The sequence below is a fragment of the Nannospalax galili genome, unplaced genomic scaffold (assembly GCF_000622305.1).
Source record: "Nannospalax galili isolate Female #2095 unplaced genomic scaffold, S.galili_v1.0 scaffold47, whole genome shotgun sequence".
Classification (NCBI taxonomy): Eukaryota; Metazoa; Chordata; class Mammalia; order Rodentia; family Spalacidae; genus Nannospalax; species Nannospalax galili.
In genome coordinates, this window is record NW_008357641.1 from 567,213 (window position 1) to 578,988 (window position 11,776).

The window sequence follows — 11,776 nt, forward strand, 5'->3', positions numbered from 1 at the left end:
AAGGAAGGGACGAAGGAAGAAAGGAAGGAAAAAAGGAGGGAGGGGGGAGGGAGGGAGGGGAAGGAAGGAGGGAGGGAGGGAAGGAAAGAAGGAAGAAAGGGAAGGGAAGGGAAGGAAGGAGAGGGAGGAAGGAAGGAAAGAAGGAGGAAGGAAGGGAGGGAGGGAGGGAGGATGGGAGGAAGGGAGAAAGAAAAGATGTAAGCAGGCTGGGAACCCTGCAGTTTTCTGCACCTGGGACCAACATGACAAGGGAACCACATGATCCAGGCTTCCTCACCCCATTTCTATAGAAGCCAGGCAGAAGATATACTCAGTTTTGTGGCTTTGCTATGTAACCCAGGCTGACTTGGAACTCACAATCCTCCTGCCTCAGCCTCCTGCACGCTAGAATGATAGGCCTGTTTCACTACTCAGCTCTGTGGATGTGGCAGACATGAAAAAATGGCTACAGGTATGTGCCAATAAAACTTTATTTACAAGAAGACAGCTGGACTGGTGGCACAAGCTTATAATCCCAGCACTCAGAAGGTAAAGGCAGGAGGATCAAAAGTTCAAGAACAGCCTAGGATACATAGTGAAACCTTTTCTCAAAAAAACCAAGGGATGGGGATTAGCTCTAGATGGCTAAGGGTTAAAAGTACTCGTTGTTCTTCCAGCACATCCGGTTTCAGTTCCTAGCAAACACATTGTGCTGGCAACTGTGCCTAACACCAGTTCCAGGGGTTCCAATGCCCTCTTCTGGCCTCCACCAGAACTGCATGCACATGGTGTTTAAACATACATGCATGCAAAACACTCAAAAACTTTTTTGAGGGGGTCTTTTGAGACAGGGTCTCCCTATGGTGGCCTGGAACTCACTATGTAGACCAGGCTGGCCTCAATCTCACAGAGCTCCACCTGCCTCTGCCTCCCAAATGTTGGAATTAAAGTTATGCACTACCATGCCTGGCCCACAAAAACTTTATTTAAATCTGGAAAAAAAAAAAAAAAAAAAAAAAAAAAACAAGGGATAGGGATGAAGAGATGGATCAATAGTTAAGAGCATTTGCTGCTCTTCCAGAGAACCCAAGTTCAGTCCTAGCACCCTCGTCAGGTGGCTCACAATTGCCTCTAACTCCAGTTCCAAGGAATCCAACAGTTTCTTTTGGCCTCTGTGGGTACCCATACACACATGTACATACAAACATACAGACATAAATAAAATAAATAAATAAATAAATATTTTTTTAATTTCTGTGAGTTTGAGGCCAGCCTGGTCTACATAGCATTTCTAAGCTATCGAGAGCCACATATAAGACCCTGTCTCAACGAAACAAAATAAAAAAATAAAAAACTCTAACAAGGAATGGGGTCATGGCTCAGTGATAGAGTGCATGCCTAGAATCCATCAATGAGGATCTAGGGGCTGGCTCAGCAGTAGAACACTGGCCTAGCATGGAGGAGTCCATGAGTTCCATTCCCAGTAGCACAGAAGAAAAAAAAAAAAGTGTGTTTGCCCTGAGGCCAAACTTTTCATGGGACAAAAGGAAAACTGAGGGCTGGGTGTGGTGGCCCACGCCTTTACTCCCAGCATTTGAGAGGCAGAGACAGGCGGATCTCTTGTGAGTTCAAGGCCAGCCTGCTCTACATAGTGAGTTCCAGGACAGCTGGGGCTACAGAGAGACCCTGTCTCAAAAAGACCAAAAAAAAAGAAAGAAAAGAAAACTGAGACTCAGAGAGGGTCAGGAATGGATTCCAGTCACACAGTAAGTAAGGCATAACAAGTGCCTCCTTTCTCCACAACAGGCTTTAATGGGTGAAGGCTGACCTCTGGAAGGCTGAGTGAAGGCAGGCTGTCCAAGGAAGGGTCTCACCTTGGGCCTCATCAGGGGTCACCTGGCTCTCCAGCTGGCCAGCCTGCAGTGCACGGCGGAGCTGCATGCGGATGATATCGATCTTGGTCTTACTGTCCTGCAGCATCTGCTGTGCTGTCAGTAGCAGCTTCCGGTCCTGAAGACAGACATTTGAGGTGAATGACCACTGACCCTGCTGTCAATACCACATGAACCTTGGCATGACAGAATATGCATGCACGTGTGTGTGTGTGTGTATACACAACATCACACACTCCTACTGACCTGTGTCCAGTGCACAGACACAGATAGTTCATAACTTCAATTCTAGCTTTACCCCCTGACGGCTGAGCTAAAATGAGCTCACTGTGCTGCCCAATCTCTCCTAGCCTCAACTCCTACATCTATAGTGTGTGAACCTCCACTGGACTGAGGATTCACAGCCTAGCTTGGACCAACTGGAGCTTTATCCACTTCAGCTCTCAGAACATCTGCACGGAGGTGTCCCCAGGGCCACAGGCAAACTGCTCTATAGTGTGTTTATATGAGATACACCGAACAGGCAAATACAGAAATAGGAAGCAGACTAGTGGTAGCCAGGGATAAAAACGGTTAATGGGGACAGGGTCTCCCATCAGTCATGAAATGATCTGAAACTAGACAGAGGTGAGGGATACCTAATGTCACTGAATTGTACATTTTAAAAAGGAAAGCCAACCCAGGCCTGATGATGCATGCCTGGCATTCCAATTCTTGCAGACAGAGGCAGGAGGATGGAAAGTTTGAGGCCATCTTGGGCTACAGCGTAAGCCACTGCCTCAAAAACAACTAAGTAGAACAGAAAAGGATGAATGCCCTTCCTGTGACACTAGGTCTTTGTTGTTGAGGATCCTGGGAATGGTCCCAGGGCCATGAATTTGATAGGTGTGCTCTAATGGAACTGCACTGCAGTAGGAAAAGTGACTTTCATTTTGCTTTAATTCAGCATTTTCTGTGGGATTTTTTGTTTATTTTTGAGTCATTATCTCATTTTGTAGCCCAGCCTAGATTGGAACTCAGGATCCTTAGGGTACTGGGGTGAGAGGCATGCACTGGGCTGGCTTGGACTGGCTTTATCTTGTGTTCTGTTTGTGATTCATTCTTGTGGTGGGTTGTTGTAAGGGGATCCTGACCCCTCCCTTGGCTTGCCACTTGACTGACTTCCTTACTTTTCTCTCAGGAGACCCCAAGCAGAAGCCAAGTAGTTGTACTGGACCGCAAAACTGTAAGTTAAAGATGTTGATTTTTTTCATTGATTGTTTTGTTTTTGAGACAGAGTCTCACTATGTAGCCACAAGACAGAAGGAAAGAATCAATTCCTGCAAGTTGTCCCCTAACCTCCACATGTACACCCTATCTTGTGCACTCTCTCTATCCCCCCTCCCAAATTAATTGATTTAAAAAAAGAAATCAGACTAAGACAAAGATTTATACATGGCCACATGTACATGGTTGTGTATATGAACAAGTGAGTGTGTACACATGCAGGTATATGGTGGTATCTGTGTATCTGTGCTGGTAGGTGTGTACAAGTATGGATACGAACTTTTGCTGGTGGTTACATACCAAGTAAGGGTGTATGCATGTGTGTGTGCACACATGAGAATATATGCACAAGTATGCATATCTGTACATAAAAGTATGCATACATATATGAACTTATACGTGTGTGCATGTGCAGGTGTTTGTCAGTGGGCACATACACATACAGATGTATGCACAGTAATATGTGTGGGTGTGGGCACATGGGCTTGTGTAACCTGCTGATGGGTGTAAGTACAGGTGTGTGTGTATGCTGGTAGTTGTGTACATATGCACATGTATGTGTCCACAGAGTGTGTGTTTATACAACACATGGGTAAGTATATACACACTGCCCACCTTGGTGCTGCCGTTGCTGTAGGTCTGGATCATGTTTTCTGCTCCTTGTTTGACCTTCAGCTCAATGGCCAGCTGCTTCTCTAGGCCAGCCACTCGGCTTAGGTTGGTGGATAAGCAGGTGGGGCCACTGTCCCCTGGGGATTGGGGAGCATCTGGGGGAAAAAAGGAAGAGTATCACACAGTTGTCACCTCAGTCACTTAGGTGTACCTGGGAGACTTTGCCCCAGCCAATAGGACACCTACAGCCTAGCCGGGGTGCTCCCCCAGCAGAGGAATCTGGAAAGCCAGCACACAGGCAAAAGACCTGGGATCCTCTGGAATAGGGTGGGCCCCAGCACGAAAAAGGTATGAGAGGTATGAGATCATCAGGGTCAGCTGGATGAAAGGCCTCAACTACCTAATGGTGTGTAAGCCCACAGGAATGGGTGTGATATAGACTTGAGAGTACACCCTGGAGAGCTGATGAGGACTCACTGCGAAAGTAGCTTATGAGGGGGCTGGGAGACAGCTCAGTGGTTAAGAGGACTGGCTGCTCTTGCAGAGAACCTGGGTTCAATTCCCAGCACCCACATGGTGGCTAACAACCATCCATAACTCCAGTTCCAAGGGAATCTGACACCCTCCTCTGACCTCCATTTGTACTGTAGGCAATAACACTCATCACATAAAAAAAAGTCTACCAAGTATGGTGGCACATAAAGCCCTAGGTTCTATCCCTAGCACTGCATAAATCAGGTGTGGTTTTGCAGGCCTGTAATCCCAGCACTCCAGCACTCAGGAAGCGAAGGCAGGAGGATCAGGAGATCAAGGTCATCCTCAGCTACACAGAGTTTGAGGCTAGCCTAGGCTACAGGAAACCCTGACTCAAAAAACAAAACAACAACAAAAAAATTAGCTGGAAAATGGCTCAGCAGTGCTTGCTGCTTTGGCAGAGAGGACCTGGGTTCAGTTCCTAACCACATCAGGCAGCACACAACTGCCTGTAACTCCAGTTCCAGGGGATCTGACAGCCTCTTCTGGCCTTTGTGGGAACCTACATATATGTGGTACACATACAGAAATGCAGGCACGCACAAAACATCACATATACATGGATGGTTCACTGGTTAAAGCATCAGCTGCTCTTGCAAAGAACCCAGGTTCAGTTCTTCAAAACCCACATGGCAGCTAACAAGTGTCCCTAACTCTCCTATTCCAGGAAATTTGACATCCTCTTCTGGATCAAAGGGCATTGCATACATATGGAATACCACATGCAGGCAAAACACTCATACATATAAAAAAATAAATCTAGCCGGGCATGGTGGTGCATGCCTTTAATCTCAGCACTTGGGAGGCAGAGGCGGGCGGATCTCTGAGTTCAAGGCCGCCTGGTCTACAAAGTGAGTTCCAGGACAGCTGGGGCTACAGAGAGATCCTGTCTCAAAAAGATAAAAAAAAAAAAAATTAATAAATAATTTTTTAAAGGGGGCTATAGAGAAGGCTCAGCGGTTCAGAGCACTGGCTGCTCTTAAGAGGACCTGGGTTCAATTCCCAGCACCCACATGGTGGCTAACAACCATAATAACCCTCTGTAACTCCAGGTCCAAGAGAATTCAACACCTTCTTCCGACCTTCTTGGGCACTGCACAACACTGGTGAGTTGCAATACACTCATACACGTAAGTTAAAAATAATAAAATATTTTTAAAAATAAATACATTGGGGCTGGAGAGATGGCTCAGTGGTTAAAAACACTGGTTGTTCTTGCAGAAGACCCAGGTTTGAATCCCAGCACCCACATGGCAGCTAACAACTGTCCATAACTCCAGTCCCAGGGGATCCAACAGCCTCTTCTGACCTCTGTGGGCACTGCATGACACAGGTGCACTTACTGACATTCAGGCAATACACGAATACACATAAAATAAAAGAATAAATTTTTTTAAAAATTAATTTAAAAATACACATAATTTTTTTTAAAAACCCAAACAACAATAACAAAATAGTCTAGAAGTACTGTGGTTTTGGTGTAATTGTGACGAGCTTTGGGGGTGACAGCATGCAATGTTTGTGTGTTACTATGGCTATGAGTTTCTGGGTTCTCATGACATCATTACTCAGTTGTCCAAGAATAGTTGTGGCTATGGTTACATGGCTGAAGACCGGGTGTGGGTCTCTGGTGTAATCTGTGTGCTGGTGTGTATATCTAGGTATGCCTAATGCCATGGACAGCTCTGGATGGGGTTCAGGCATGGGTGTGGCCATGTGTTTCTCTGGGTGTTGGTGGCCATATGGGTCTGGCATTGGCCATGGCATTCTGTTGACCTGGGAAGGTGTCCTGATGAGGTATGAATCCAGGGGGTCAGTGGAGTGTCTGGCCTGGCCCTAGACCCCTGCCTGCTCCAGAACTCTCTGCTCACCATTGCCTGCTGCAGGGTCAGGCAGCACCACATGTGCGTGCAGCTCCTGCAGCTGCTGGTGCAGCAAGTCCAGGCGACGTGCAGAACCCCGAAGTAGCAGCTCCACAGGGCCTAGGCTACGGCCCAGGTCGGTGGTGGCCCTTCGCAAGTTCTCTGCACCCTCCTTCAGCTTCAGCTCCTTGCGGATCTCTCGCCTCAGCCGCTCTCGCTCCAGCTCCAGCTGCTGTTGCACCCCAGGGGCTGCCAGGTCTGCCCCGGCCAAGCCCAACTGTTCCAGCAGCGACCAGCTTCTAGGCTCACTCTGCAGGGGACAGAGAAGGTCAGAAGCCAGTGGGCAGGGGCATGGCCTCACCAGGGTATAGCCTACCTGTACCTCTATAGGGTATACCTCTATCCCACCTGATCTTAAACTAGAACTCCAGGGACAGATCCTCAAAATGGGGAGATCTGGGCTGGAGAAATGGCTCAGTGGGTAAAGGCACGTGCTGCAAAGGCTGATGACCTGAGTTTGACTCCCAAGGCTTACATGGTAGAAGGAGAGATCTGACTCCTACAAGCTGTCCTCTGATCTGCACCAAACACACACACACACACACACACACACACACACACACACACACACACACACTGTATGTATGAATGAATAAATGGCTCAGCAGTTAAGAGCACGCACTTCTTCTGCAGAGAACCTAAGTTCAGTTCCCAGGACCCACGTTAGGTGGCTAACAACTACTCCAGGGGGATCTGATGCCTCTGGTCTCCACAAGCACTGGCACACACATACACACACATACACACACACTCCACAGGCACTGGCACACACATACACACACATACACACACAATTACAATAATAATAATAATAATAATAATAATAATAATAATAATAATGGGTTGGAGATTTAGCTCAGTCATAGAGCCCTGGGTTCAGTCCTCAGTGCCGAAAAAGAAAAAGAAAAAAAAAAAAGACAAAAAAATAATAATAATAAATGAAAAGACAGGCCAAGAGCAAGGCCTCTTTCCTTCCTTATCTGCTCAGATCAGGGTCACCACCAGTTGTACCACATCTTCCTTTGCCTGTCTCTTGTGCAGTGGGATACTGGCAGGAAGGTCCCATCACCCCTGCATTGGGGATCCCCCCAGAAGATTCCTTCTGCTGCATCCGCACACTAGAAGGTCCCAAAGGCAGGCATCATACCCCTAAACCAGGGGTCCCTAGGGACAGATCCTGACTCCTCTCATCTGTATTCCAAAAGTAGGAGGTGCCAAGGGCTGGCTGGGCCTGTCTTTAATCTTCCTGTCTTCCATATCTAGGGCTCCAAAGAGCAGAGCCCATGTCCTTCTACATCTTCCAAACCTGAGAACTGCCACGGCACCTGAAATTTTCATTCTCCACATGGAGAATTCCAACAGCAGTGCCCCCATCTCCTCTCCTTAGTCCCCAACTGAGAAGCACCCCAAAGCCTCTAGTATATGTCACCTGGGGTCTCCTACCCACTGTATGGAGACCCTAGCCCCAACCTCCAGCTCCAGATCTGAAGAAGGATCAGTCAACATCCTGGGTATGAGGCTAAGGGCCACGCCCTCTTCCTGAACCTCAACCCTGCCAGGGCCTCAGGACCGCCACTTCCTCTTTCCTACCAGCTCCCAACACCCCCTGCGCCAGGCCAGCTCTGGGGCATGTAAGAGGTCCTTTCCACAGTACACCCTAAAGGGCCATACCTACTTCTCTGGAGGCAACCAGGGACAGACAGCCCTTGCTCCCTAATCCATGAGGACACCCAAGGGATATGCATCCACAGCCTGTATGTAGCAGGCAGGATGGGTACACATATACAGCGTGTGCAAGGTGCACAGGCTCACAAGTATGTTTATATTTCCAGCTCTGCAGATGCAAGCCTGGAATACAGGCTCACAAATATATGCACTACCACCTATATGAGTGTGATGAGTGGAACACGAAGTTTACAAGGGTGTGTACCTTCTAGCTCTGCAGATCTATACCTTGCTCACACGTATACACAGAATATACATGAACATGCACTTCCATACCTGCAGGTGGGTGCCTGGAACACAGGATTATGTGTGCACACAGAGTAGGCTCACACATATTACTCCTACTTGTGTGGCTCACAAGTGTGTGCACACTCCCACATCCACTTGCAAGGACGCTTATATACAAACAACCCTTGAGTGCTGATTTGAGTCCTGCTAGAACCTACATGATAAGTAGTCCACCGGTCAAGTGAGCACAGGCTCTAAGTTCATATATGCACGCATACTCACACTGTGCCACATGGCCCAGGCCTTCAGTCCTTAAGCATGTCCTGATGGCAGGACCCTCCCACCTGCCCCTTGTCCACAACTTCCTCTTCAGGATCAGAACAGCCAGTCCTGTAGAGGTGGGGCTCCCTTCCTGCAGACAGGCAGCCCCAACTTCCTGCTTCCTCCTACCCAGATGTCCACTGCTGCTGACCACATCTTAAGAGGCCTAGGCAGCCCAGCTGACCCAACAGTAGTTCCCTGAAACTAACACTAGGAAGAGACAGCACTGGGGGTGGGGCTAAGAATGTCCCCCCAAACAACAGCTCACAACCATTTGCTAAACATTTACTGTATCTCAACCACCAATAAAAGCAGTTACAAGGCTGCACATGTCAGGGACAGGGTGTAGATAAGAACACTATTTCCCACTCCACTGGATTTTGCCATGAACCTAAAACTTCTCTAAAAAATATTTTTTAAATAGTAGTAATAATTATAATAGCAGTTACAGGCAGCAGGTTCAGCTCAGTAGTAGACCATGTACCTAGCATGTATGAGCCCTGAGTTCCATTCCCAGCACCACAAAACATAAAGACAGCAACAGGTATTACAAACCTCACCTAGGTTTCAACTACCACAATTCCATGTCGCAGGTGCTACTTGTTTTGTATTGAATTTGCTTTGCTCTGCTGTTTTGTTTTGTGTTAGGGTCTCATGTAACCTAAGTTGGTCTTGAACCCCTGATCCTCTTGCCCTTACCTTCCAAGTGCTGGGATTACAGGCTTGTGCTGCTATACCTGGCATAACATAATGCAAGTCTTCAAGATGAAGAAACTGAAACCTCCAGCAGTGGTAGTCCCTTGTCCCATGACCCCACAGCCAGCAGGAGGCAAGGCCAAGATTTACAACACTAGCTGGGAAGAGTCGCTTGTCCATCACATCCTGCAGCTGTGAGTCACCATCACAACAAGCACAGCTCTTCTATACTTCCAGATGTGACTAGAGATGTGCACCAGATGTGCTCCTGCGATCCTACCATCCCCTCACTAAACACCTGAGTAGTCACAGTGGGGGAAAGCTAAAGCTCAAAGGGGCCACAGCAGTCCCTCTCATGGAAGAGGGTGTTTGCCCACCTATGTGGCACTGTCTGGGACATTTGGGGCTGTCATCACTAGAGGTACACAGGTGACACCTTTCAAGTGAAGGTCGCAAATGCTTTGAGACACCCTGAGCTGTACAAAACAGCTCCCACCACAAAGAATGATCCAGCTCCCCAATATCAGCACTGTGGCCCTGGGAAGGAACATGGACCCTCAGCCTGGCCTGCCAACCTTCTCATTAGCCAGTAAAGATGCCACCTGCCAAGCAGTGGCCTAGCCTCCCTCTCTCCCCATAACCATTCTTAGCCCTATTTTGCCACATAATAAGAACAAAGCTCAGTAAGGCAAAGGCAAATTTGACCCCGGAATTCATGGAGGAACACCGCTGGGATTTAAACCCAGGCTCACCAAACACCACCCTGCATGACCAGGCCCCACCCCGTCCCCAGCAGGCAGAGCAGGGGGACACAGCCACAAGCAAGGCCAGCTAAAATAGGGGACATCCAGGCAAAGAGGAAAGGTGACCACTCTCAGCCCCACCTCCAGAAGTTGGGACCGGAGAATATGTCAAGCATGTACGGAGAGAGTCAGAACCTCCTGAATCTTCCTCTCTTGGGTGACTCACTTTTACCCAGGGACAAGGGGACACCTGAGGGTCAGCAGGGCAAACCCAGGAATTTCAGGGGCCTAGCCTGGCCTGGCCTGGCCTTAGAGAACTAGAATCGCTGCTGCTCTACCTGCCACCATAGACTGGGAGACACCAGACCAAGGGCACCCACCTCCTGAAAACTCTCTTGCCAAAGTGGCCAGGGACCCAGATCCCAACGTCCTGATATTTCAATGCCTGGGGCTTCTCCGGAATCTAGACAGGACATCCGCTTGCCGCACAGGGGACAAACAGGCACACTTCAGAGACAGAGGGACAGGACAGCAAGCTGAAGCAGGGATGAGCAGAAGGGAGAAGACGGGAAGGAGTATCAGGCATAGGTCCAGCCTCATTCCAGGAATCATAGCTTCCGTATGCATCATGTGTGGGGCATACCAAGCACATGCATGGACTGGGAGATTCCTACACAGCCCTCTGTGGGCTGCGAGAGGAGCGGGCACCAGTGCATCCCGCCTGCAGGTCTGACCTTGTGAGATCGGCAACACCAGATACGCCCAGCTCCTCGGCAAGGCCGGCAGGCCATCAGCAGTACTGGGGGAGAGGGGCACAAGTAGATACAGGAGAGATATGGGAGCAGGTGTAGAAGATGAGAACCAGTTACACAGGACAATGGACTAAATGGTGAAGAGCTAATGGAGCCACCAGAGACACAGATCTCAGATTTGGACCACTGAATCAGAGGGTTGGAGCTCACTCTGACCCTGCTTCCCCTTGGGAAGGTGCGTTGAGGGCAGTAAGGGCCAACAGGTAGCACAGGGAAAGACTTGTGGCTAGTGGATGCCAGTCACAGGTGCCTGTGTGCCTGTGGGTGGGGGGAGGGTGACCCATCCCTGCCACCCCTACACAGTAGGACTCTAGACAGAAAAGCATCCCACCAGTGGTCCAGGACACGCCCCACCTGGGATACTGTTCCACCAGTCAGCCTGAAGGGTGGCTGCGGAGTGTCCCCAGTCCTCTAGCCTAAGGAGGTGACTCGGGCACTTCCGCCAACAGGTGCCTATCTGGGTGGCGTCGGGGCCATGTAAAGCCATCTGCAGGTGGGGGTGGCTCCGGCTTTGTTGTGCGGGGGAGGGGCACGGGCCGCGCTGATCCTCCCGGCGCGCCGGGTGAAGCGGCACCTGCCGGGAACCGAACGCTGAGGACAGGGCCGGGGCAAAAGGGGGAACGGGAGGCACCAAGACGCGCAGCCAGCCTCGGACACGAACAGGGCCCCCACTGCGCCCCCTCTTGACTCTCGGGGAGGGTCCGAGGCCGGGGTGAAGCGGGAGGAACCCGGACAGCACCCTCTCCGTGTACCAGGTCAGCGCCTCCACCTGCCAGCAGGGCCCCGCGAGGGCTCCCGAGTCCGGACCTCGGCAGCCGGAGGGCGGCCGCCCTCACCCCTCACCCCGGGTGCCCCCAGGCCCGGGGTCCCCAGCGCCGCGCAGCCGCTCCCTGGACGGACGCTGGTCCGCCTACCTGCACGGCGTCGCTGGCCATGTCCTCCAGCCGCCCACCAGGGGTCCCCGACCGAGGGAGGGGCGTGCGAGTGCGCGTGCGCACGGGGCGCGGCGGGAGGGCCGGGCCCTGAGACCCTCCCCGGCGCGCCCG

General features: G+C 50.3%; 1 protein-coding gene across 8 annotated transcripts in view; it reads right to left on the reverse strand.

Moving 5' to 3' along the window:
- Positions 1–11,770, reverse strand: part of Pkn1 (protein kinase N1) — a 31,741-nt gene extending 19,971 nt beyond the window's left edge. For 3 of the 8 annotated variants that reach the window (XM_029557382.1, XM_008855400.3, XM_029557384.1), the window contains exons 1-5: positions 11,085–11,232; positions 10,653–10,717; positions 6,155–6,455; positions 3,753–3,904; positions 1,854–1,989 (exon numbers count right to left, since the gene is read on the reverse strand). In XM_029557382.1, coding sequence (XP_029413242.1) covers positions 1,854–1,989; positions 3,753–3,904; positions 6,155–6,455; positions 10,653–10,717; positions 11,085–11,217 — 787 coding nt within the window. In that variant the 5' untranslated portion in view covers positions 11,218–11,232. Of the gene's footprint in view, positions 1–1,853; positions 1,990–3,752; positions 3,905–6,154; positions 6,456–10,298; positions 10,455–10,652; positions 10,718–11,084; positions 11,563–11,644 lie in introns of those variants that run through there. The other 5 variants (XM_008855403.3, XM_017794952.2, XM_017794951.2 and 2 more) reach the window with 4 other exon arrangements.
- Between the last annotated feature and the right edge of the window lie 6 nt (positions 11,771–11,776).